This window comes from Poecile atricapillus, chromosome 5 (assembly GCF_030490865.1).
Source record: "Poecile atricapillus isolate bPoeAtr1 chromosome 5, bPoeAtr1.hap1, whole genome shotgun sequence".
In the NCBI taxonomy this organism is placed as follows: domain Eukaryota; kingdom Metazoa; phylum Chordata; class Aves; order Passeriformes; family Paridae; genus Poecile; species Poecile atricapillus.
In genome coordinates, this window is record NC_081253.1 from 22,596,127 (window position 1) to 22,623,476 (window position 27,350).

The 27,350-nt window shown below is 38.9% G+C and overlaps 1 protein-coding gene across 1 annotated transcript in view; it reads right to left on the reverse strand.

The window, feature by feature from the left end:
- PDE11A (phosphodiesterase 11A) overlaps positions 1-27,350 on the reverse strand; it is a 105,714-nt gene that overhangs the window by 20,581 nt on the left and 57,783 nt on the right. Inside the window, exons 11-15 of the mRNA XM_058840508.1 lie at positions 13,534-13,680; positions 13,323-13,430; positions 8,181-8,290; positions 5,531-5,621; positions 2,389-2,489 (exon numbers count right to left, since the gene is read on the reverse strand). Of these exons, the coding sequence (XP_058696491.1) occupies positions 2,389-2,489; positions 5,531-5,621; positions 8,181-8,290; positions 13,323-13,430; positions 13,534-13,680 (557 nt within the window). The remainder of the gene's footprint in view (positions 1-2,388; positions 2,490-5,530; positions 5,622-8,180; positions 8,291-13,322; positions 13,431-13,533; positions 13,681-27,350) is intronic.

The window sequence follows — 27,350 nt, forward strand, 5'->3', positions numbered from 1 at the left end:
AGTGTTAGTTATTTTGAGAAATTCATATGTTTCTGGACAAAAAGCAGGAAAGAATGTTTAAAGCTGAAAGCTCAGGAAGATCCAAAAACAGTAACTGAAAATGAGAGCCTCAAGGCCTTATGTTAAGCTAAAACCTTTAAGGGTTTTCTTTAAAATTCATTTAAATGGATACAGAAGTAGTAGTCCAGCTCCACAGAGAAGTTTCAGTGTAGGAAGGACTGAACCGGAGGAAAGCAGTCATGTATGATGAAACAATTAGCATTTCCTACTGGTTTCTTTGGCACCCACAATTATGAGGTTTTCTATTAATAAGTAAATATAATTTGGCAGAATTTCAGAAACAAACTGAATTATAACTATTTTCCAGGGTCTTTGAATAACATTGACTCTGGCTGTATTTTGCCTCAAAGGGAGGTTGTTTCCTTATGTATAACAAATCCATTTGCTCTACAGCCCAATGGTTCAAGATACCATTTGAATTAATTTCCATATTATTATTCCAACTCAATATTGGCTCCGTGCTTTTACTTGTATTATCTACAAGTGTCGTTATCTAGAATTATAAATGAAAATCAAATATATTTCTCATCTGATCTTTCAGTGAAAGTAATCTTTTTGTTTGTTTGTTTTTATGAAACGAATGCCTTGCTCTGCCTGGAGTTTTGTTGCTGTTTTGCTACTTGGAGCTTGTGATCATTAGGTTTAGTTAAGAATACTGATATGAGAATTCCCCTCTCTACAAAAATATCGAAGATGTAGCAAACTGAAAAAACAAATTAGGTACTTGTGTAGAAACACCTGTTCACATAGGGTGGCTTTAAGAAAGGTAACACACCAATGTTTCTAGAGATTGATTTTCAGGCGCTTTTGGAAATAAACTAGCATAGCTACCACCTCATTAATGAATTTTAGTAACACAAGAGGAAAAAATCTGCAGACTTATGAGTAAAGAGGTCTCATTTACTAAATGTCTTCTGATACATGCGGCACAAAAAAAAATCAATTAGGTAAGTAAGAAAAAATTATCTTGAAATTCAGTTGTATCCCTTTTGGACATTATTTCTCCGTATTAAAATTAGGAAACCAACCTGACTTTGTTTTTCAGCTTAAGGCAGTCAGGGGAGAGAGTTCCTTCACATCTGGGTCTGAGCAGGGTCTATCCCAAGGCACTGCCATTAGCTCTCTTTGGCTCCTCCAGGATCTCAGCCAGGGGGAGCACATGGAGCTGTGCCAGGGCAACTGTCCCCTCAGTCCCTGTCATTCATCTCCTTCTTGAGAGCACAAAACATTTCTGCAGCATTTATTTATGGTGAGACAAGAGAACCTATGGTTCTTGTATCTCACAGAATGGAAGATTCAAGGTCATTAAGCCCAAAAGTCAACCCAGCACCACCATAATCCCTAAACAATATTCCCCCTAAGTACCATATCAAGACAACTCTTTAATACTTCCAGAGGTGGTGACTCCACCCTGGACAACTTATTGCAATGTCTTACCACTCTCAGTGATTTTTTATTTCTCTAAGATAAACTTGCCCTGGTACAATGTAACCCTTTCACTTGAGACATGGCAGAAAGACAGACAGGATAGGATGCCAATGGACACCAAACAAAAATTCCTAAGGATGACTTTATTGTCCGGACTGGGAAGGCAGTGCACAGAAGCTGCACATCTGCCAGCACTTCTGCCCCTAAGTCAGGTGCAGGTTAATGCCAGATGTCAGGAGTGCAGTGCAATGGTGACACTACAACTCCTCTGACTACATGCATCCTCCCACACATCCTCACAGGACCAACTCGAAATCCACTTTGAGATTTGATTTGCAAACAAGGAAAAGGAAGAAAACTGTGTGAGAGACATCCTAGTGTACTTCTCCTCCATTAAGCTTTTTAGGACCTGTTCTCATCGCATGATGTGAATCAACATAATTTGTCTTCAAAGCAGCAGAGTGTCTGCTCTGTTAACTCTGCAACCGGGTCTGTAACTAAATACAGTATTTCTTAGCATACATGTTTAGAAATGCTGAAATGGTGGAAAAGAATTCTCAAATGTTGTTGATTTTCTATATGCCCGAAGAAATGATCATAGAAAGGACAGAAAAATTACGGCACTGAGATGTAATTGTTTCCTGGGATTGCTTTGAAGTATAAACCTAGGATTTCATTTGCTTTTGGTTGATACAGACATGTGACACATTAAAGCAAAACTTACTTGGACACTTGAGATATTTCTATTAGTCTAAAAGATACTAAGTATTAGACTAAACCTCTTCAACCATAGCTAAACACTAATTTCTCATATTATATATCCTTATTGGTATTTAATAGGTTATTAGAGTAAGTTCTCTGAATTTTCATTCATCAAATACCAGAAATGCCAATACTTACTCAAAATACAGAGTGAGGTCTGTTGCCAATATCGATTGCTTTAGAAGCTGCATAAGGTCACTGTAGTCCTTAGAGGACAAGTTAGCAAAGATGTTGTGACCCTATAATGAAAGAGATAAAAGAGGTAAAGGGCTAAAAATCAATACAGGTTTTTAAAAGGTTTTCTAACTTGTTAGTCTACTGTTTCCCTGTAATGCAAGCCTTTTCTGATTCATGGCAAAACTATGACAAAATAGCAATGTTAATACTGCTGAGATTACATTGAGGCAGAAGCATTGATGATTGTTATCAAGCATCTGGTATGTTTCTCTAAACTCTGCTGAAATTATAGCCTGTCAAGTAAAGATTTACTCTCTGATCTGACCCTGCACAGACTCAGTTTATGGGGAAAAACTATGGATACATCTCAGTCTCTCATCTTATTAAATGTTTTGGGGAGCTGCATATTGGAGCTTTTGAGTAGTGATCCTAATAGATGTATCTGTGCTGCTGCTTGCATGCACACAAACTGCTGTTAGAGCAGCCAAGGACACTAAATCAAGTTTTCATTCAAAGCAGCCCATTTGCTCACTCTGCCTGTTACTGCCTTGTCCTACAGTGTGTACAGCCATTGCCTATGTTGGCTGAAGAACCACAACTTTATATGCAGTTTAAACACCCTCTGTGGGCCCAAGCGGCTGATTTTTAAGGGATTGTGGATTAAGAATTTGAAAGATGCTCTATGGCCAAAATGAAGGGAAATTAATTATTTGATGTTGCTATTTGAGAGGGGGAAAATTCTTTTGTGACTGAATTTCTGAAAACAAGAGGGACAGAGATCCTATAATTCCTCTGTGAAATTATCGAGAAAATAAGATGAAACAAAAAAAATTAATGAAAAACTCTAAATGTAACCTTAAGAAATTATCTTTGTGACAATAGTCACATATATTATCATACATAAACGTATTACAGGCCTTTTTTTTTCTACTACACAATCACCTACACAAATATTGAAGTTCTTTCTAAACAGAGTCTGATTTTGCTGGTATTTAGTCCTGCTGTGCCCACATTCAGTATGCACTGCCATCTACTGCTTAGGAAGATTAAAATGCCCTTAAAACCAAGAATTTTCCAGCAACAGGGTTACTATAATCATGATGGTATGAGGACATATATGTGATAAGGTCTGGGGAGCTGGAAGTGCCATTTTTCAATGGAGAAGCTAATTGTTGGAATAAAAAAGTAATTTTCCATAAATGCATAAAATAATTCATTTTCAGCTAAATATTGAGAAGGCTTTGTGAGTCTAAAACTTATCTATGAAAAAAAAATAAAATTAAAACCAAGGTACTCAGAAGAAAATAGGAGTTTTTTCAACAGGGCTAATTTACCAACTTGCTATTCTGTAATATCTACTGCCTTTCCAAAGTGTTTCGTGGAGAATAAAACCATGTCACTACAGAGCCCATGATCACTTATATTGAGGTTGGTATGCAAAGAGTAAAGGATAAATAGCCCCTCAGTCCAACGTGCTAAAATCTGAATAAGTGATAGAGCATGTTATGTTTCCAACTAGACAGCAAAGACGGACTAGAATATTTCAGCTTATTTGAGAGAGACCGATTGCTCAGCTGGTAACAGAATCTTTAAGTAGATTGAAGGTTCCAAATCTGCATTTATTCCAAACTAAGCAGTGTTCCATTAGCAAACTGTAGGTGTTGGATAAAAATTCCATAGCATTCATTTTCTGGTTTAGACATGACGACCTGGAGAAGAAGCTTCTGAATTATCAAAGGTGAGGATTTACATTTCAAGTAATATTTTACATCTCTGAAAAAAGCCAGAGTAGAGTCCAAATAATTTTTTAATAAATGTATTGATTTTTAAGCTGAAAAGATAAAGAAAAGCATATCAATTGACATGATCTATGAACTTTTACAGAGTTGTCCATATCTTGAGCCTGAGACATTCAATGATAATGATTTCAGGAACTAGAGAACTCACTGTTTTCCAGAAAAGCTTCTTCTAGAGGCTCAATGGTGTCACAAGTATAAGGAAAAAAACAACAAAAAACCCCCACCCAAACAGCTTTCCTTTTTTCTTATTCTGAACCAGTCTGTTTCACATTCAAATGCTGCTTTTTTGGTACACCTTTCCCTGGCAGTATAAGGAGCCATTTAATTCCTAGTATCACCTTTCATATGAGCTGGCCAAGGCTAAATGGATTGAGCTGTTTAAATCTCATGCTGGTGCTCTCCTTTCCTATGTTTACTTTTTAAATATAACATCAGGAAACTGAACACTAAAGATGCAGTTCTGTGACAAATCTCCCTGGCTGTGTACACAGATGTAAAGCCATTCCCACTTGTCTGTGATCATGAACCAATCCAGATCTCTTCAGAAGTAACTGCAGATCAGGCTATGGTCTCCAATTGTGCTGCACGAACAGCAGTTTTGGTTTTATATTTACTGAATGCATTTTTTTGCCACCAATCTCTGTAAATTAAGAAAATGCATCCATTTTGAAAGGACTCCATGTCCATCCATTTTGAAAGGACTCCATGTCCATCCTTCCACTTTTCTCAGTTATTAAATACATGGTGTAGTATATGCTGTATAGTGTTACATGCAAGATATTCTAGGCAAGAACTATGTCTATGTCACAGCTATTTGCAAAGCAATTAATGTACTTTGGACAGCATGATATTAGTGATTTTAATTTTTAAAAATAGTGTATTAAATTATGGAAAAATCATAAAAATACTGCTTAGAGCAAGGCTGCCGAAGAAATTAAATTGGTGCAGTAAAAGGATGGCTCTGATACTCTGAATACCTGAACTGAACCTGTGGGGAAAGGTAAGCAACTGTTTCAGCTACCTATAAACCACTGAGCAGGATATATGTAAGAAGAGTGAGAAAAGCTGACAATATGATTAGGATGTATTCTCCTTGCCCCTTGCTGATTGAGACAGATATAATCTCTGGGCTCTATGATCAGCATTTGTAGTTGTTTAATTTGGTGCTGGTTGTGACCTTTGTGGTAACCAATAAATAATTCTTCAAGGAGAGGGCATTAAAAAGGTACTGTACATGGTATTTCCTTTCTCCAGCTGAAACTGCCCAACAGCTTACAGTGAGATTAATAGTAATGCTTTTGTACCTCACTTTGGAGAATCATGACAGCATGATTGAAATGGTGGTGCTCCAAGGTAGCAGAGGTGCCGTAGAGCTGAGCTAAGGCTGATCCACTCCTGAAACAGAACATGAGAAGTCAACAAATCCTGCTTGTCCGCTTACAATGCAGATTACAGAGACAATTTAGTGACAAAAGCATGTCACTCCACCTCCACTTAAGCAACCTCACTTAAAACAGCTGATGAGATTAAAATACTAATTTAAATCCAGATACAAAGCATATATGTTCCAGTCTTTGCTAAATATTGCCAGCTGGCTAAAGATTTTTCTGGAACTACAAGAAATTTTGTAATGCAGCTTTCAAAGTGCCTCAGCAACAGCACAGACACAGAACTGCGCAGTAAAGACACACATTAATGTCCTTGAGCTGGGATTGGCTGTTCCCCTGCTACATTTTATTTTTAATTCTTAATAGACATAAGCATGAGGGCTTACAATGGGCAGCTACAAACTCTTGAAATAAAACCCCAAAACACAACAACAAAAAACCCGACTGCAAATACTAAGGTAAACAAAAAACCACTAGCAAGAGCAGTGAATATAGAAGTAAAGCTTACTTAGCATATCTCTAGAATGCATTTTCTCTACACATTTATTGTCCAGACCAAAATCAGATTCAAAATACACAGTGTAGGTGAGTCTTCTATGTTTAAAGGACAAACATATCCGAAATAATATTATAAAATTGCAAACTGCTGGGAAGTGCAGAGAATGGGACTGGATTGTCAGAATGGTCACTGTACACCAAGTACCAAAGTAGTTCAGGCAAAGTACTTCACTTCTGGGACCCAGCCTAAAGTGACAAGATGGGTTTTCTTTCCAAAGAAATGAGAATAAGAGATTATGCTAGAGACAGAAGGAGTCTCCTAGGAGCATATACCATAAAACTGCACTGTACTGATACTTAATTATCAGAAGCAGCTATATGAGAGAAAAAGATGTCCAGGAAACATCATCCCTAGAGAATGTGATGTTGACATATATAACAGAGCCATTTGAGACAACTGTGATATTGCCTTCATCATATACCTCTTGAACTTTCATCATACAGAACAGCAGTATTGGACACCGAAGATAAAATAGGAAAATGTGATGCTTAAATTTATGTCAGGTTAGAGGAATAAATCATAGTTAGCGTTATGAAAACTACAGCTTCTGTTTTCAGGGATGTTTTATACATGTGTGGTAATGTTTGTCTTTCATTAAATGTCTTCAGCAGTTTCTTTATGGAGTCGTAAAATGGTAGCCTCCTCTCTGTACTCTGCTGTCAAACAACAAGCATGAGTGATAGCAGTCTAATGCTGAACCCTGTACCTTTAACTCAGCCATCCCTCTGCACAAAAGATACTCTTGTGTAATGGTACAGCAGAGAAGTGGTTAACTTAATCAGAGCCTAAAATGGCCAGGATGTAAATCTTAGGTCTCGTTTTCGTAAATTAGGAACATAAACATCAATCAGCTGAGCTTCCTTCCCATTTGTCTCGTCTATTTTGATTCTCTTCAAGACTCAGCTGCAAAAAGGCATCTAGCAGCCCTTGGTAACCTTTGCACCACGAGCTCTGTCTTTTGAGCTCTGCAATTGATTTTCCCTGCTATGGTGATTGAAGATCCAGACAGTGTCATTGTTTCATTGAGATTGTATGGCAACACCAATACCTCAGGAAATGGCAGCTTAGTGAACATCAGAAACATCAGTTTGAGTGATGGTCACTGAGGCAACTTGCCCCCAGAAAAGCAGCAGCCTGTGCATACACACATTGCAGCAGTGTACTTCTGCAAAAGGTAGGACAAAATAGGCTAATACAGCATCACTCTGCCTTTCAAATATTGCTGGACAACCATTTGACCACTCCCCCATCACACTGGAGGATTAGCAGTAAGGCAGAACAGAAAAAGCTACAAATGCACACTGGGATCTGCAGGACAAGAATGCCTTGGGGTCTCGTATTCTGACTGTAGAGGAAAACGGGGAGTGAAGAAAACAAAATGGGATTTGAATCTCTGTGTCTGGCAGCTTTGTTTCACAGCTTGGCCAGGATGTTGCTGGGGACATTTTCTGTTGTCCCTCCTATTCTCAGGGAACACAGATTTTGGAATGAATTTGACCTTAGTCTAAGGAGGTCCCTTACCTACACAGTAAGAAGTACCACCCTTAAACCTTCTACAAACCTAATTCACTGTGCCTGAGGGCAGCAGCATGATTTCATTGCAAGCATTATTTCAATTTCCCTTATTTTCTTTTCTTCGCAGTAGCGGAAGGTTTTGCTTAATGTCATGCACCCCAGTCAGCAAGAAGAACCCAGACAGACAATTTAGGTTCTTCCTGGGCTGAAAACCACAATCAATAATAGCTGAGCCTGAAAAGAACATCAAGTTTTGGCACCACATTTCAATATGTGGTGTCAGTTCAACAGCCAGCTACAAAGGACAAGCCAGCAATTACTTAAAGGAACAGAGAATGATAAAGATGGATAGTCCCTCACTGCACACAGGAATAAGAGTACTTGGCCTTGGCCTAGAAGGCTTGAAATTAATGTTTCATTCTTTATCCTGGTCACCTTTTGCTCTCCTGTGGAAGAAAACCAAATTAAAATAGTAAGAATTAGAAAGCTTACTTGGCTTGGAAGGCATTGTTGGTTCCCCTGTGGTCAAGGTCATGACATAAGCATCCCACAATCAAAGCTAAAATTTCAATTTCAGTTAGAATCTCCTGAAATCCTGCGGTCTGAGAGCAGAAAAAAAATAGCAGCTGTAACTATCAGTAGCAAAAGGGATAAGTAATGTTAGTCCATCCAGTAACAGTCAACTTTGTTTTGATACCATGAATGTTTCAGTAAGGAGAAGATAAATGCTTTATTGCCATATTCTATTCCCTGCTGTATGTCAGATGGTTAGCAGAATAGATAATGTCCTTGGAGTGATCTGTTATTATCTCTTTGTTGCATTTCCAGCATGCCATTTCTCTGCTACCCAGGAGGCACTAAAGGCAAAAGGAGCTGAAAACAAATACCAGTAACTGCAAACTGAGACAGAAACTGGATTTTTCTATCAGAGAAATAAAAATTTCAAACTAAACTGATAAAGTTTTAAAATTATTTTTTAGAGAAGTACTTAGAAAGATTTCTTCAATCCTGAGATGACCATCTTAGTCAATTCCTACTGTCAGAGATAGCTGACATGTTAGGTTGGAAGAGCTTTTAAAGAACACAGACAAAAATATACTCTGTGGAACTGTTATGAACTATTAGGAGATTTTTTTTTTAATCTGGCACAGTGAAATGAAGTGGCATGATTTAGAGAGGAAATGTCTCAAATGGCATATTTCGGCTGCAGATACCCACTTGAATTTGGGAGACGCATTTGAAAACAGATGCAATGAAATTCCCTACAAGCAGCTCTGACATGATTGTGTGAATGGGGGAGTTAATCCTAAAAACACTTTTTTACCACTATGTTTTTCCTCTTGGATACTTGTCATAGCAGTTTTCCTGCCTGAACGGGCTCATGTCAGAGAGAAGACATTTCCTAACCTCAAGCATCCTGAGCAGATCCTGTCTGGACGAGGTGCTAGAGCCTCTGTGGGACACCACCTTGTCGGTGCTGTACCTCTTACCCATGGCAGAAACAACCTGGTTCTTCAGAAGCAGAAGATGCAATGCCTGCAAAAATGACTGGCTGAGGTGGAAAATCATAACACTTGTCTTTTCACAGAGCCCGTCTCCAGTGACACTCCTCAGTTAGCCACACGATCTAGTTAGCATGAAAGGAAACTACATACAAGAAATACTAAATACATTTGTATTGGAGGACCAAACCAAGGCTGAACACTAACACCATGTAAGAATTCCCAAATTTTATTGATTTTCAAAGGGGCATAATTTCACCCACAAGAGAGAGGGCAAGAAGAGGGTTTAAGTGATACAGTGGGTTTGTTGCCCTTCCTTGGTAGGAACTTACACTCAGAAACACCAGTTAATTGCTGCAATACTCTGTGAAAGCTCTGCTTTTCACCCCGAAGACCACAAATTCTGCTTAGAGAAATGCACGTTCAGATCTAAGTATCCTCTTGTTTAGACAGTCTGAAATGTGGCCACAGTTAATGCTTAGGCAGTACAGGGAACCAAGCCCCACCAGGTGCTCAGGAATGCACTTCAGTGGGAATTGAGGAAGTGAAAGACTTGCTACAAAACCTTTATAATTGCTTACAGTTTATACAGGAGAAAAGATTATCAAGTATGAAGAAAAAAGAGATTAATTAATTTTGTGTTGAATCCACAAGTGTACAGAATAACTTGAATATTAGGAAAGAGGTTCACCTGATTTCTAGTGGCACTGCTTTTGTTTTAGTTTCAGTAACATCTACCCAAGTAGAAAAAATCCTCTAAAAAGTGTTTTCTGTTTTTATTTTTTAACATAGCTCTTGTATAACAAATAATAATAATTTTTCATATTTATTGATAAAATGTTGATAATAGTGTCTATTGATAAAAAGGGATTAAAATAGTTTGTAACTGACAACACACCATATGTCAAGTTTCAGTCTAGAGAAAATATTCATGGCTAAGTTAAAATAAGTTAAAAGAGAAGTTTTATAATATGAAATTGATGTTGTAATAAATATTCTTTATTGTAATCCAATTTGATTACAATAAAGATTAAATCAGATTGATTACAATCTGATTAAATTCAAAGATTCAGACTGTATTGCAAATGCAGGAGAACCAATTAAGGAATTCACTAACAGTAGCAATATCTCAAAAATAAATGCCACATTTTATTTAATGAAAAGTCTTGTCACTGAATATATGAAAGAAATATAGTATATGTCACATAGTAAAAACCATTTCATTTAAAACAATACTACAGTAAGAGGATATCTTCTTTGAACATAATGCAAGTAAACAGAGGATTACATTTCCCCATTTCTGAATTTACAAGAGAAAAAAACCAAACATGGCTATAGATGGTGGTGCAGTAAAATTTATTTTCACCAGAAAAGGAATGACCCATAACTCATGAGTGGCAGAGTCTCCAGTGAGTTATGGAGGTCATTCTTTCATGTGAGGAAATGAATTGCATTCATTATACCTTGCCCCACATCTATATGTTTTGTTATTAGCACACCAGATGGGATTTTAATTTGGTATTGCTTACTTGTTCATTTTTGCCCTTTGAAATAAGTATCAATGTGAACTGTGCTGGCAAAGGCACTGATAATGAAGTCTGGGCTTTTACTCTTTTGTACTCCCTTAACTTGCAGGAGCAGCCTTGCTGCAGTGCTTGTCTTCAGAATTCCTGGGTATCTGAAATACAGAACTATGGCTTGCAGAACTGGGCTTCTGATTGTTTGGGAGAGAGAAAATACAAACTTAGATATACAGGAACGTGCTTTACATATGCAAAAGGCTGAGTTTACCAGGAGTGAAACAATGGTTTACTCTTCGTTGAATTTCTGTTGTTTGGCTTGTTCAACACAGCTGAATTTTCTTTGTGCATTCAGTAGGAGTATGGTGGGGCCCTTACAGGCTACTGCATTACAGGTTAGACATCACTATGCTATGGTAAATCCTACCTGGAAATGCCCTCAAATAGAATTACTGGTTTCTATTTGTGGGTGAGTCTATATTGCTGACTATTGTGGAGAAATCAGAAATAAGGTGCAATAACTGCACAAAGCAGTTCCTTCTTGACTGGCAGAGAAGGGCTCTGCTAAGCCCTTCAAAGGGTTTGTCAAAGAATTTTTACCAGTGAATTTTTACCCCTTTTTACCAGTGAATTTTTACCCCTTTTTACCAGTGAAAAAAGAAGGCACATACTAACTTGGATGGAGTCCCCAAGACAAACGCAGTAAGAGCAAACCTTGTATTATTACTAATCTCAAATCTCTCTTTTTTGTCTTTTTTTTTTTTGCACAAAATGAATCTTTGTGTATCAGGAAGGGGGAGCAGACCAAACAGATCACACACTTGAACTTATTTTGATCTCAGCCAGAGCCAGAGCAAAGCTGGGTGGGATGTGTGGAGACTCCAGTGCTGTGGCCGCTCCCATCCAGCCCTGCATGTGAAATTGCTCATTCTGTTTATTACCAGGGGCGTGGGCAAGGACACGAACTTGGCTCAAAAATGCCCGATCACATCTCACAGACAGCTTTATCCCTGTGCTGACTGCTGAAAGGATTCTGAAATGTCGCTGTGAGAGCCACTGTCAGAGCATCTGTCGGAGGCGGCCGGGCAGGCGGCTGGGGGCTGCTGGAGCAGCAGTGCCATGACTCCTCCCTGCTGGCCCCAGCGCGGGCACCGCTGCTAGCCGGGATGGATGGAGGTGCCCGGTGCCACCGGGATGGATGGAGGTGCCCGGTGCCACCGGGATGGATGGAGGTGCCCGGTGCCACCGGGGATGGATGGAGGTGCCCGGTGCCAGCCGGGATGGATGGAGGTGCCCGGTGCCACCGGGATGGATGGAGGTGCCCGGTGCCACCGGGATGGATGGAGGTGCCCGGTGCCACCGGCAGAGCATCACGCCGCAAACCTGGCCTCGGAGCTCCACCTAGGGGTGTCAGCGCTGGGGCTGGGGGCTCCCCGCCACGGCAGCCTCTGGCAGAAACTACTGTAATTCACACCCAGCCGCGCTGCCCGCCTTTCCCCATACTCACAGTAAAATGCTTTTCCTTTTTGTAAAACTGGGGGGGGGGGGGGACCACGTCAGTTTTATAAAACCATAAAAACTACCAACACCCAGGCATTACCACCAAATTTCCTCAGAGAGCAGCAGCAGGTGCCTGCTGATACAGTGCTAATTCTGCACAGCTGAGCAGCCTCATGCCCGGAGGAAGAGGTGGCCGTTCTCTTTGCACGCCTTCCTTTCCTTTGTCTCACGGTCACAGCTTCACTGTGCCTCCAGCAACACTCACAGAAACACGGCCACCCTGCCGGGATGGACCAAGCACTAGAACATCTTCACCTGCTAGGGGTGAAGCCAGAAGAAGTCAGAGTCTTTTTTTCTTTCCCAACACACCAAGTTCTGGCATCCAGGACCCCTGAGTTTTTATTGGTACATTTACAAGAATGAACTAGCCAAATAAGGGTTGTTTCATGCAGTGAGGTTTCTGTGGGGTAGGGAGAGAGAGCAGTATACTTGTTCTAGTATGTTAGCAGTGGTACTTCCAGCAGAATGTACCTAAATTTCAGCAGAACGTACTTGTATGCTGAAAGGAGCTACAGGTACTGCTGGAGATCACTGCTACTAAAATCCTTAAGTGTTAACAGCGTCCAGTGGGGACTCGAGATTCACTTAGATCACGATGCTGGAAGGTAATTTTCGAATGTTTTGAGGCAGTACCTTCTAAAACTATTTAGATGAAGCTGGATAAGGAGATATAATAAATACCAACATAATAAATACTTTGGGATTGTAATCCTTAGTTTTGTACTTCCCAATTAGGAGTTTGAAATAAATGTCAAATCAAAGACTTCCAAAAGAAAAATATTTTGTAAGATCAAGATCTGTAATAACAAGAGCACTCCAAGACTGCCATCTGTTTTCAGTCACTTTAATGTGCCTATGATATCACAGTCACTAAAACACTATAAGGCTTTGCCAAATATGTGCTGCCTTAAGTTGAGTATGTTCTGTCTGCTTTGCTATTGGAAATGAGTGGCATAATAACTAGAAAAGAAATTGAAAGCTGGAAAATGTTTAGACAGGTTAGGCGATGTGTCAGTAAAAGCTCTTGTGGGGCTGAGTAGCGGGATACTCACAGTTAACATGGCAAACATCAGCTGGCAGACGTTGAAAGCGTGCCTCCAGTTGTGATACAAAACCATTCGATAGTTCTTCCGCACCGTCAAAAGCCACCTACACAGCGTCTGAAATTAAAAGTACAATTCGTAGCAGGGCTACTAAATGTGTACAAATGGACAGAGCAGTGCCAAGACAAAAGCAGCAGATATTTGCAGCGCAGATGGTTACCTCATAGTCAATTTTAAATTTCTGAACCATTCCAAGCTCCATGAACATCCGCAGGGCTGCAGTAATCATGGCATCCACATCGAGTGAGAAGTCATCAAAATGGATATCGTCAATGCCAAGCTCTGACACCAGAGGGATGTTTGCTGCCTGAAAATGCCAAAGGCAAATTTCTGATTCAAAACTTCAGTCTTTTTTCCTTTTTTTCACTCTTACCAGAAACAAACTGTATATCAGTTCTGACCTGCCAATACATCCCCTGCTTGATTCAAATGCTGAACAGTAAAAGTCTTCATCTGAGAAACACAAACATGTCAAGCTAACAGAGTGTGGAAACAGTGGGAAGAAGAACCTGGTATGAGCAGGAAATATGTTCACCATCCCAACTGGAGCCCAGATACAGCATTTAGACTGAAGGCTGACCACTTTACAGCCACTGCAGTAACCCAATATATTCCAATGCAAATTACAGTGCTGTAATGCAAGAAACATCTGGATAGCCAGAAGCTGGGAGTTTTAATTGCTACCATTTAGAAATGCAAAGTAAATATACTGCTCTGCAGAATTTCTTCATCCAAATGCCTTCACAATCATAAGCACACAAGTGCCCTTTGCTTTACACTGTTCACTACAAACACAAGGAACCAGAGAAAGAGGAATACAAGAAATGTCTAGCAGAAGTACTCTCCAAAGGAAAATAAAAGAATTTAATTTTCAACATGCTGATTATATAGTAAGTCAATAAAGCAACAGCAAAAGCCTTACATTTTGCTTTGTCTGTGTAACAGGGACTTCTGTTTGTAAGGGAGGAATGAGCTGCTCTTGCACACACAAATACAGGAATGTGTGCCAGACAGGCTGATGTATTTAGCTGAGCACACAGATGTGCTGTGGCTCGCTCAGTGGCAGCACCTGCATGAGCTGGGCAGAGGCGCTGACAAACCTCCCAGGCTTCTTTCACCTTCCTTACACCCCTGCAGACTTGCTGCTCATCCCTCTAGAGAGGGCAGGTGCAGGTGGTGCATTCACTGAAGGAGCATCTGACCCCTCTCCTGCAGTGAGAAGGTGATGGGTCAGGTAGGAGCCTCTCAAAGGGGCTGGATCCAGCACACAGGCTATGAGCTGGACAACGCTGAGTTAGTTAAAATCACACAGAAACAGCTGTGGAAAATCCAGTTACACGCTTGCATAAAATACCAATTAGCTCATGCAACTGCAATGAAAGTTCAACTTGACTGTTACAGGTTCTATGTGACTGCTTCATAGTTTCCTTTTTGAAAACTTGTGTTTTGAAATACTGCACTCTAACTACAAATGACTGAAATTATGTTAATGAACATTATGTAAATAATGTAAATAGACTATGAAATGATGTAAAATCTTCTTTTGGCTGAAGACAACGTGCCACCTCAATAATTACTTTATGCAGAGATTTAGCTATACCACATAAGAGAAGATGGTGTAAACCTGTCATAAAATAGTATTAACATTGTGTTTTCAACTTACGAGCTAGGTAGAAGAAAAGTCTTTTTGGTTCCATACCCAGTAGAGCACACCAGTACCTCAGAAAGTCAAGGCACTGTGCCAAGGAGTTAAACTGATACAAGAAATACAGCAAACCCATCAAGTGAAGTGTCATCCCAGGACACAGCTTAAGAGCCTTGGAGCATGCCAACAGAAATGCAAGTTCTGTTAGCTGCACACTCAGTTATCTGCTAACATACCTACCCAGGCTGAATCAATTGACATCTTTTTTTGAGTAAACACCAAAATGTTTGGAATACTTCTAGATGATCCCAACAGGAGTTACATCTTAACACCCTTTAAGATCTGAAAAACTATGTCAATACTTCCAAGATAAATAAATAAAGAAAATATGGTTAGGTGTGAAGCAGGAATGCTGTCCCAGAGACTGTGCTGTCCAGACCTTCAGCAATCTTACAAAATTTATGACTTTTTAATAATTCAGTTATTCTTCAAAGACTTGGGGGATACTGGATGTTAATATTAACTCTATGAACACACTCACTGGACAGAAATAAGACTCAATATAATCTCTTTTTGGGAAGAAACACATTTATAAATCATGCTCCTTAATTGAAAGCTTAAATAACAAGCTGAAAGAGAAGCCCTTGATTGTGAGTAGACCTTCTTGAAATTGTTTATCAAAACAATCTTTACAAAGCTACTGCTGCATTTTCATTAACTTTGAAGTGGGATGTAATGAATGTTTTCAGAGTTTTTTGCCTCTTAAAGAAAAACAGATCTTTTCCTTGTTATTTTTTCTGGAAACCAACACTTTTATCAGCCTGTTGCAATTCAAGGTAGAACACTTGAAGCAGTTGCTCAAGTAAAATTGTCTTCCCATTTGTCAAACAGTGGAGAAATAACAATATATTCCAAATCTATTATAAATCGAACAACAGGATATTAGCAAAGCAAGTCAGAAACGATTTCTTCCCACGTCAGTCTGAAACTTTTAAATATTTATGAGGTTTTACATTCCTAAATTTAACAGGAGTGCCATAATCCAAAATAACTGCTGAATTAATAGCCAGGAGATAACATTTGTATAAAAGAACCATTTGCTTTACAACAGCAATAAAGGAAACAACAGAATTATGAGTGCAGAGCCTAATTTGAATAATGTTAAAAAAAAATGATATGTTGTGGGGCTGCAGCAATATTCTAGCTGCACCTGGCATTGACTATCCTCAGCTTCTTAGGCTAGAAATGCAGAAGTCCAGGGTTTAGAGGAGAACAGTCATTAAAACTTCATTTTTTTTTTAATTACAGAGATATAAAAAAATATTAGTAATGCAGAATACTAAAACATAGCCATCCCTGAAATTTTGCAGGGCTACAGGAAAAATTTCAGTGGATTTCTTAAAATAAACAGCAATAACAACACTCTCTTTCAGGAAAATAGAGAGGAGGAAAGAACCATGACAGCAAAAGGAAAGGGCAGGCAATTAAAATTCAAGTTACAGTGAAATTGTTTTTTAAAGCACTGCAGTGATTTAGAATCACTTAAAATGCTATGGGTTTTTTAACATTTGGAAGCTGAATTTCTCCTTTCTAAAAACACATAAGAACATTTTACTCTGGAATCTTTTTACCCTGTGAACCAAGCAATTTCAATGCTCTTTGTAACCCTGAGGAAAATTCACGACTCTTCCATGAGCTTATGGTAAGTTAAAGCCAGATGTTCCTCCTCTGGTGACATTTCCATACCCCCAGTGCTAACACAAAAATTTGTCTTGAAAGGAATCAGGTTTGGCTGAACACACAGAAGGCAACTGGTCTTGCCTAATAAAATACAAACTTGGGAGTTGCCAAGGAAAATACTGTCAGTCATAGGTAGCTTGAAAAAGAGGATGTCATGCCTCCAAATGAGCATAAGGATAAGATCTGTGGTTACTCCATACTCAGGCATGCATGGAATAGGGTGGAATGAATACAGGAAGGAGGAAAAGCACCTTTTTACACCATTCAGATTAGAGACAGATTCTCCTTTCCTCATTGCTCTTTTCTACCACATAAATTCTATCACAGCCTGCTTATTATTGGTGAACAGGTAAGAGACAAGGGACTGGTTGAGCCTTAGTTTCCATCAGCCAGCACAAAAGGTCGTGTCATTAATGACCCTCTTACTGTCAAAACACGTGGAACATCAAAGTGCCTTTCACCGCACAATTCTGGCCACTATAAAAGAGATAGCCTATGGGAACAGAAAAATAACATTTTTGGTTCAGTATTAATAAGCCTTTGGGCTCCTGTGGATGAATAAAGCCTTACTAAATGATTTTGCACTAAGTAATCTAGTAGCATATTCTTTACAATCTTCTGTATCCATATTTGATAATGTGATAAAATCAGATGTAAAGAAGCTGTCGAGTTCTTCCAAAAACATTCTTCCTTTGTAAAATGTGCCCTACCATGGTAGCAGTCCAGCTAAACACAGAAAACATTGACATCCTACTTTGCCATGTCATCTTAAAATTTCTCTACTTCAGTTTTAGTACCTGTGAGGTTAAGACAGTGCATATTATGCAAAGAAAGTATTTTGAAACATACTGATAAGTATATTAGTATGGCTTTGTTTAAGAATAAGGTACATTCTGCCATTTGATATACTCAGCTTCCTTCCTATGTGATACCAGAACTGCTCTGAAACAGCAACTTCCCCTTACTGAATGTAGTCCACTTTTTTAGCCTTATTTACAGTGGCATGTGGAATGATCAGCAAGGTTTCCTCATCAAAATACTGCCAGGCTGATGGAAAGAAGTAACAAGAAACTTGATTATATCTAACACATATAAAGATAGCTCATGAAATACATATCCCAATGTAGCAAAAGGATGGCAAAATTATGTGGTGTACATCTTAAATCCCAAAGGCACTGTTAGAGTCCAGAGTCCACATACTAGTCGAATAGCAGGTCAGGATCTGACCTCATGTACACTCTGGAGTGAAACAGGAGCTCCAGACAACATGAAACACACAGAAGAAATAAAATTGCCTTTTCAAGTATCTCTTCATCTCAAATTTCTCTCAGAAGATTAGGATCTGAAAAACCTTAAAGGATGATCATCAAAAGCTGAAGAGAAAGTATCAAAGTGAAGAATATTTAAATGTGATGCCTTCATTATCTCTCATATAACCTTCTATGATTCCATGAAGCCATTTAGAATACATCATTTTCTGATGGCAAAGATTTTTATTTGTGAAAAGTTCTTTTCATATATAAAGGCTTCTAAAATACTTGCTTATATTTATAGCTGCAGGCAGGCATCTTTTAAAATTTATCTTTATAGTCAGTTATTAGCAGCAGTGGACATATTTTGTACTTCTTCATAGCCATGGAAGACCAAAGCCTGTTATATTCCAGTCTGACACATTTACTCTCTCCAAAAGAGAAAGAATCAAATGTTGCAGCTCCGGCATGTTCAATGCCCAGAGCAAACTGGCTTTTAAAGGCCTCCATCTGTTACTGGAGACTGCGGATGGCAACTCCTTGCCCTTCACAACACTGAGTTAGCACCTCTTTTTCAATGACCAACTGGAGCAGAGGCAGGACAGTGGCATTAAAAGGGAATTTTACAATATTTACTGTAAAGGTGGGTGGTATGGAAATTACTAATTACTAATTAAAATACAGTAATTAAATATGTGCATTTTCCTCTTGATTTTGATTCTAATAATTTTTTAACATGATTATTACAGGACCATTGCTCTGCCTTCAATAGTGAAATCACCCAGAAACACAGCCTTGCTTAGTTTGGAGAGAGTTTTTGAGACCAACCAGTCCTATGTCCCTGCCTCAAGGAAACCTCATGCTGCCAGATAAACACACTTTGCAGCTGATCTACCAGATTCCTTCGATGTCCCAGTCTCTGTGAATATCTTATATACAAACAGTTGTTGGATGAAAGGCATGGTGGAACAGGATTTGTGTATTTTATATCTCCCCAGAAAAACCCCACAGATAAAAAGAGGGTTGCAATTGTGAAATCAAACGCCCAAACTCTGTCCCAAGTCCAACAGTAGGTGTCTGAGCCCTTTGCTGGAAAAGGTCATTCCTTGATTTAGTGAAAGTTTCACATCTGTAAACCAAGAATAATGCAGCATGTGCATCCAGCTTCAAGATCTGCAGCTGAAGCGTGTACATGTATGTGATGCAACTGCTCCACCTTTGAATGGCAAACGAACAGCTTAACATGTACTTTAGACATGAAACATAGAACAAAGAAAGTTGTATTTGGACTTGTTTCCAAAAGTTGTGTTTGGTTTGACCATTTACCAAGTATAACTACTGCTTAGTGTGGTGCTCGTATTTCTTTTAATTATAAGAGAAACTTCACAGCATTAGGAAAGATTTAATCTGCTTCTTCTATCAGAACAAGAAAAGTAGCCATTAAGCAATATACCACTATTAAATATAGCATTTAGGATTTTTTTTTTATTATCGTGCATTGTGGGCTTAGGACAAAAGTATTTACCTTCTGTTTTTGGGATAAACTAGTATGTGTCTGAGGAACGGATTTGTCTTTTATAATTTTCATTTTAAAAGGGCAAGCAAAGGTATGTCGTTACAGCGTTACACGTGCTATTTCCAAAGCTAGCCCCAGAATTACAGCTAAAAAGCAAAAAGCATTTTGAATATTTCTAATCAGACAGTCAATCCTATCTGAACATACTGCTTTTTGAAATTTGGATCCATCAAAAAGAAATAATACATTTCAGAGATAAACATGACATAAAATTTTGTTACAAACTATAATAGACACAAAAGATGTTATTTTATGTTACTAAAAATCAACCCTTGATGCTAGAGTTGTTTCCTAGTACACAGAAACAAAATATATGGCAGCCTATAAAAGGAACAAGAAATTTTGATTTTAAAAGAACAGAGGCATAAAACAAAAACAATTAATGGTCTAGGCATCTATTATTCTTAAGGCCAAAGTCCATAACCACAGCAGCCTAGGGCTGGAGTTTTACAGGGCATGCACATTGGACACAATGATCTCCCAAGGCGCGCTGTGGAGCGTTCACGTCCTTTTGGCTGATGGTGATTAGGAAAGAACCAGTGTGTCACATACTGCAGGCTAGCAACTGTCGAGTTTTTATGACCATCACTGCAGATGAGAAGTTTGTACAAAAGGGTCTATTCAGTCTCTGTTTCAGAATTTCAAACAAACACAAGCAGCAAACCTAGGGCAACTATTTCTCTACACTACAAAAGTGTCAGGCTGCCATTTCCCACAAAGGTTTACTTGGTTTTGGTGGCAAAAAGTCAGCTTTGTTACTCCCATGAAGAGCAGAATGGGTAATGTGGACTGACCCCCCTCTCCACAGGCCTGTAAATTTGGGAGGGTGAGGAAAGTGGGATACGATGTAGCCTTTTCCAACCCAGAAAGTGGAGGGAAAGTTCTAGCTCCTTCTCTGAGGCCTGAGAAGAGGAAAAACACGATTAAGGGTAGAAGGAGTAGAGACAGGTTCTTCTCACGGTGGACATGATGTGATGGCATAGTGGGGAGCTCACACATCTGGGGACAAACAGCCCAAACTGTGCCCTGCAACTCTCAGTTGGGCACACAGTGGAAGAGAGCATGTGGAAAAAGTGAAGGGTTCCCAAGATCAGACACTAAAAAAACCCCCCAAATCCAGAACACCCCAAAGTCCCCCCAGAGCCACAATGGCACGTGCACTGTTACCACACTATTTCTGTGATGCCAGCACACTCCAGCAGATCTCAGTGCACCAAAGCCAACATGCAGGACCACCAGTCCCGTGTCACCTTGGGGCCATGGTGGTGCTGCAGGGGCACAATGGCACTGGATGGGATTTCCTGGGAGCTACTGGAATTTTCTTTCTGAGCAGCTGTGACAAATCAGGCTGGCAGTACAGGGGCTGGTGGGGAAAGTTATGCAAATGTATGAGGGGTTACTGCTCCACTGGGGAGAAAGTCCTATTTCAGACCTGCTAGAGTGACAGCTATAGCAGAATACTGTCAGGTGGACAGTAAATAATATTGACAATACCTTCAACCTTAAAATGTACGTTTACAGGAATCCTACAGAGAACATTTCCATAATTCTCCTTAAAGTATGTTTTTGTCTGTTTTTCCTTACTTTTTGTCAAGTTCTGATTGTATGTTTAAAAGAAATCGAGCCATCCTATTCTGAACCCATAAATCACTCCCTAGGAGCACTCAGGGCTGCCCCAAAGAGCTTTCTCCCCAAACTCAGAGGTTCATCTCGCTACAGCTTCACAAGCCAGGGCTTACCCCATGTGAGGCTTCTGCAGGGCAGGCTGAACACTGAGCCCAGCTCCTTTCCCCAGAGCAGAAGGTACATCCTCCACTGCCCCCTTCTTCCACAAAGCCGCCCAGCAGAGAAAGCCCAAGCACCCTGCACTGCAGCACCACCTCTGCTTCACACACAACTCACAGCCTCAGCAACACAAGCTTTTTGACAAAACCCAAAATGTGCAGATCCCATTCTTTCAACAAAAAACAAATAATAGGCACTTCAATCTTATATTTATTTAGCTCCTTATTTACTACCCACATACTACTAAAATAAATTTATAAATTTATTATTATTAATAATAAATTTTCTCTAAACAAAAGTTGCTTTCATATATCACTACTTTGAGGTAGAAGGCTGCAATACAGACATAAACACTTGTTTCTTGACATTCATGTTTTGAATACATGTATATATTATGCTGCTTATAGCTTTTCCTTATCACTCACAGCAACAGGTTTCCTTCAGAGAAAGTAGAGGCAGCACAAGTAGATACTGGAATCAGCTTAACAGTAGAGTTTATGAAGGCCATACATAGAAATTGATTTTTTAATTATTTTTGGGCTGGGGTTTTTTGTGTGCCCCGAGCTTGTTGCAGGGACAGAACACACACAGCTGTGTGGCAGCAGAGAAAGCAGGGGTAGGTGAGTTACACCGAAGCAACCAAGCAGGCTGTTATATGCACAGGCAGATTATGATGGGGTGTGTGTGCTATAGTCTATTTCTTATACATGTAAAGTGTTTGCAGTTCAAATTTGAAAGAATAAACCCATAAAACTACTAACACAATTTGTCTTAGAAACTAAATTTACTCTGTCAGGGATTTTGCCCACACTAAACCAGTAGCTGATGCCACCCTGAGCAGACAATGAAAGAGTGTAGTAAAGAACCTACACAGGACTACAATTACAAATATTTTTGTACATAATATAGGCTAGATAATGTTTTACTTGGATGACCCAGGCCCATAAATCCCAAACTGATCTAGAAAACAAGTGTGCATCCAGGGAATTTTTTCTTTCAAAAGAGCCCAGAGCCTAAGTTAATACTGTATAGAAGCACAGTCACTCACAAGCTCATGTGTGGGAACAGCCCTTTCAGCACAGCCTCATTCTCACCAGCTGATGGAGGAGTTAAAAAAAAAAAAAGTAAAAAAATTGCTGAATATAACATGGCTGAACCCATCAGGATATTTCTCTCCAGTCTCTCAGTGCAAGAAAGACACGCTGCCTTGTGCTGGGAACATACTCTACCACATGCACACACACAGAAATTATGATGGTGTGAAATTGCACTAGCATTACATTTTTTCAGGATTTTATGGCTTAACAGAAACGCTGCTTGGCGATCATCCTTAGAGTGGAGCAAGGATGGCACCCAGTGGCCAAACAGATTCATCTCAGAAAAACGTGTCCCACTCTTTGGAGAGTTTTACTTGTAAAAAGGCTCTAGCTCTAATATCAACTCCTTGGAAATATCAAAAGCCTTTAAAGGACACTGCCTTCTTCCTTTGGGGGACATTTTCTCGCTGTAAAATATTGAAAAAAGAAAGCCTGTAGAAATATTGCCATTAATAATTTAAAATCAAGACAAGCAAACATTTATGACAAACAACTGCTTGCAGCTGGAACACTGCATAAAGGCAGAAATGAACAAAGAAAAAATATTTTTTTTCCATTTGTAGGGTATATGCTAAGGGAAAAAATATCCTGTTTTTAAATTCAGTACAACTAAGTTTTTAATTTTAAAATTAATATTGATATTATCAATGCCAACTAGAAGGTTTCTATCTAAGTATGCAAAGCAACTTGATTTTTTAACCAGAAAATTCCTAGTTATAATTCTCAGCCTGCTGGGGCTACAGAAGAAATTAAGCACAGATAAATAAGGAATAATTTAAAATGTAAACTATTATGCCATTTTTATAGATTTCTTTGAAAATTTCTTTATTTCATAGGTTAAAATAAACACTACAATGATCTTTCTGGAACAGTTGGGAATGCAGGTCTCAGAAGAGTCAGCTATCACATACAGGGCCAGCCCGAGGGATGTCTTATCAGCTGTGTGGGGAATAATTTGCTCCTCATTGGTGGCAAAAGAACCATGATAAAGTCACACTGAGGAACTCTGAAATTACCTTCTTTCACTGAACTACCTTTTGAATTATGCTGGCCCACTTTCAGTGCATGAGTCTTTGCAAGATAAACTTTTCTTCCTGTTTGAAAATGTTTGCAAATAGAAATTCCTAAGTCTGTCACTGACTGAAGTACACTACTTTATTATTTGACAAGTGTCAGTATTTTTTTTCTTTTTTAATCATCCATTAGATATCCCTCTGGCTTGAATGGTAATTCAAATGTATTCCATGCCTTTCCACTTTTTGCATGGTTGCTGGTTAAATAGCAGCAATGTTGAATTCTGTTTCTTCCTTGATGTTTTCCATCTGACAAGGGATTCTTACGGACAATGATGACTGATCAGACTGAAGGACAGACAACAGGTCTGTTGGGTAATAAATCATCCCATTTCACTTGGGAGCAATGCTGTGTTCCAACAATTGCTTGTTCTAACTTGTTTTTCTAAGCATTTTCAAGACCTGGGCCAATTGTGGTTTTGCCTATGGAAACAGATGCAAGCAACACAAGCTTTCCCATGTGAATAACAAAAATCCAGTATCTGAGAGCAGCATAGTAGCAGCATGCTTTTTTCAGTATGGACAACTTAATAATCCTAAGTGCTTTATTAGTCCTCTGCTGAAAGTGTCTGTTGTTTAAGTATCGCTGTATTACTGTGCGTAATTACTAAGAAACTGAAAAACAGCCGCTATTAAAGGCAGTAAGTCAGTAATATTTTTCAACTACTTGGAATGTTTTTTTAAGTACTGTAAATATTAGAGTATAGCAGAAATAATTAGAATTATTTAGATCAATTGAAACCAATTTCAGCATTGGAGGCTTTTTAAAGCAACTAGTACAAAGACTGTTTTGATAGTGCACATATTTTAATTTTCTGGTTTTTTAATTTATTAAAATATTTTTAATTTTTAAGTTATTTAATGAGGAGATTTAAGCTCTGGTACAACTATGAAGTAGCTTATTTGGAAATAGTCATTTATTATTTAATATTTCTTGTTACTGTGTGTCTTTGCAGTTAGAATATAAATGTTGATTTTTGTTTTTTTTTTTAAATCATAACATTTAAGATCCCTTCTTTTCAACCTACAGTGTAAATGAATCCAAATATTATTGTGCATATCATAAATATGTTGAAATAAATATATTTTGCTTTTGCATATTAAAAATTTCCACAGAAGTTCCTTATTGACTTCTGCAATGCCCTTGCTCTGAAGCAGTCCAGACCAGAATCTATTCCTTGCTGAAAGAAGACTATCCCTTTTAAAAATTCATTTAAAGACTTGTGCTAAACTCATAAATTAACAGAAAAAGTTGTCTGGGCATGGGTATATGATTAAAATTGTGGGCTTTATCTAGCTTCCAAGCCCCAGGCTTCTTTCTGAATTTGACCTTAACTCTCCCAAATCATATAGAGTTTTCCTCAAGAGAAAGGTTTATTTTAAAACAGGATTTATGTATCTCCTACACTAGAAAATAAACTGGTTTTGTGCAGGCTTATCATATAAATGCAATACAGTTGCATCACACAAATTTGTTGCAGTCCAAAAGCAGAACTGTTGAAACCTTTCACAGATGTTTTAATATTTCTGTGCCCACTTTGCAAATGGGAAACCAAAACATGAAGCAGTGCCCTGCCCTGCTCAGATGATTTGGCACCACAAGGGCAAGGAACTTGCTCCATTAGACTGCAAATATTCAGAATGCAGATCTGTCCTCACAACCACTGCAGCCTCCCTTGAACTCCTCCAGAGCCAACAGGCAGGGCTGGCTGGACCCAAGAGGGCAGCTCGAGCCTCACCAGGCTGAAGTACTCCTCGTGAACCTTCCCTCCACAACATCCTGGAAAATTCATATTCCATTTGCCCTGGAGGGAAGGTAATATTTTACTCTGGGAGCTCTATGTTTTCACCTGAAAAAATAAATTTGGCCATGTTAGCAATTTTACAAGAGGAATCCCCCCGGTGACCTTTTGTAGCTGTTTAATCTCATCTTGGTTACCTATGAAGCCAGTAAACTCAAATGATGAGATTTTAATAAAAGTGAATGTGTAAAAGTTTTTGAAACCAAGTTCAGAATTCTCACTAGCTTTTTCAATTTCCTTGAATTAGGTTAGGCACTGTAGCATGGCACCAGTCTAGCAGGACAGCTCCACAAGTAACTCCTGAAAGGTGCCTCTCATGTCTCTGACATGCAGTATTTATCTGACTATTTCTGATAAGACACCTCATGAAAGGAATTAAGCAAAAATTCTCAGGGAATATTATTTGAACTGAAAAAAACATATCTCCCTGGTGCACTCTTTTCTGCTTTGGTGAGCTGCATGTTGGAGATTCCCTGACCTAGAGAAGATCAGTCTCAGTTTGCCTTTTCTTTCTTCTAATTCCTCATTTTAACTCATTAACATCTACACTGATAGGTCATATAGATTAACTACAAGTTTGCTGAAGAGAGATTCTTAATCAGATTAAAATCTCCACCCTAATTTCATTTAATGTATCTAAATCCAGACATTTTATGAGAAAACCGTGAACAATCTTTCCCTACTCCACTTTTCCATGCCATTCCCTGTTCACTGAAATTGGAAAAAAACTGAACTACAGAGCACTTGTCTGAAGTCAGATGACAACCTCACATTTCAGAAACCAGTATAAACACTCAGTATTTTATCACTGTTTATTATTTTCAGTGTATGCAATGTGTTCTTGACTTCTTATTTCCATGACAACTGAAGACATAGGCACATGTCAAAGCATACAAAATAACATAATACAATAAAGACCTTGATTTTATGAACTATGAAACTCTTAATGTGGTGCTGTAGTTCTTACGTGGGCAGTGGATGTGGAAAAGCAGAGAAATAAACTGTGTTTTACACCTTGTGATCATGTACCATTCTCAAAAGGGACAAAGGGAGCACAGTTCATTATCAACACTTAAGCCCTGGTTACTCTCAAAGTTTTTCTTTAGTTTTTATGCAAGTGTTGCTGTTCCCAGTGGAACCTGAGCAGCTGGAACAGCACTAGGGAGAAGCTCAGTGCCAGCCAAAGGGAGTGTGTGAGCAGCCTTGGAGGCCAATCTGGACATTCCCGTAGCGTGGGAAGAGCTCGGCGTTTCCCCCCGCGCGTGGCTGGGCACACGGCTCGCAGTGCTGCTGCTGCAGTGGCACTTGGGAAACACAGGTACCAAACTGATTGACACAGCAGTGCCACCAAAAAGCAGCAGTATTTCATAAATGGTCCAAAACAAAGGCCAGATTGCCTTTCTGAAGTTTCATTACTGATGAAGACTATGAAGTAATTACTATAAACTACTAAAAAATGTTTAATTACAAACTTATAAAAGTAATTAAAGTAGTTCTAAATTGAAAGATGACATCACAGCAGAGAATAACATAGCCGAGGAATGCTTTCCCTGTTGTTTCAAATATTGAAGATAAAATCAGTATAGAAATTGCTTTTTTTTCATTGTGATGCCCATTGTTATACATTTAAGGCATGAAAAACAAATGTTCAACCATACATAACTCACGCCAAGTATCAAATTCACATAGATACATTATCTTACATGGATTCCACTGTTTACATTGTCATATACAATAGCAGTCTTAAAAGTTGTTTCTTTTTTTTGGTTCAACTCTTTCATCATTCTGTAGTTAAAGAGTATTTTGAAGAAAGACACAAAAGCCTCCCTGTGTGAAGGTAGATCTTAAATAGCCACACCTCAGGCTACAAAATGGAGAAATGCAGAAATTGTTATTCATGCTACATTTTGAACTGAAGGTTCTGTAAAGCAGGTGATACATTATTTTCCATTGTGTATCTCTCCTGTGTGCAGTTTGACCTAAAAAAGGGAATCTCTCCCAGGGCTATA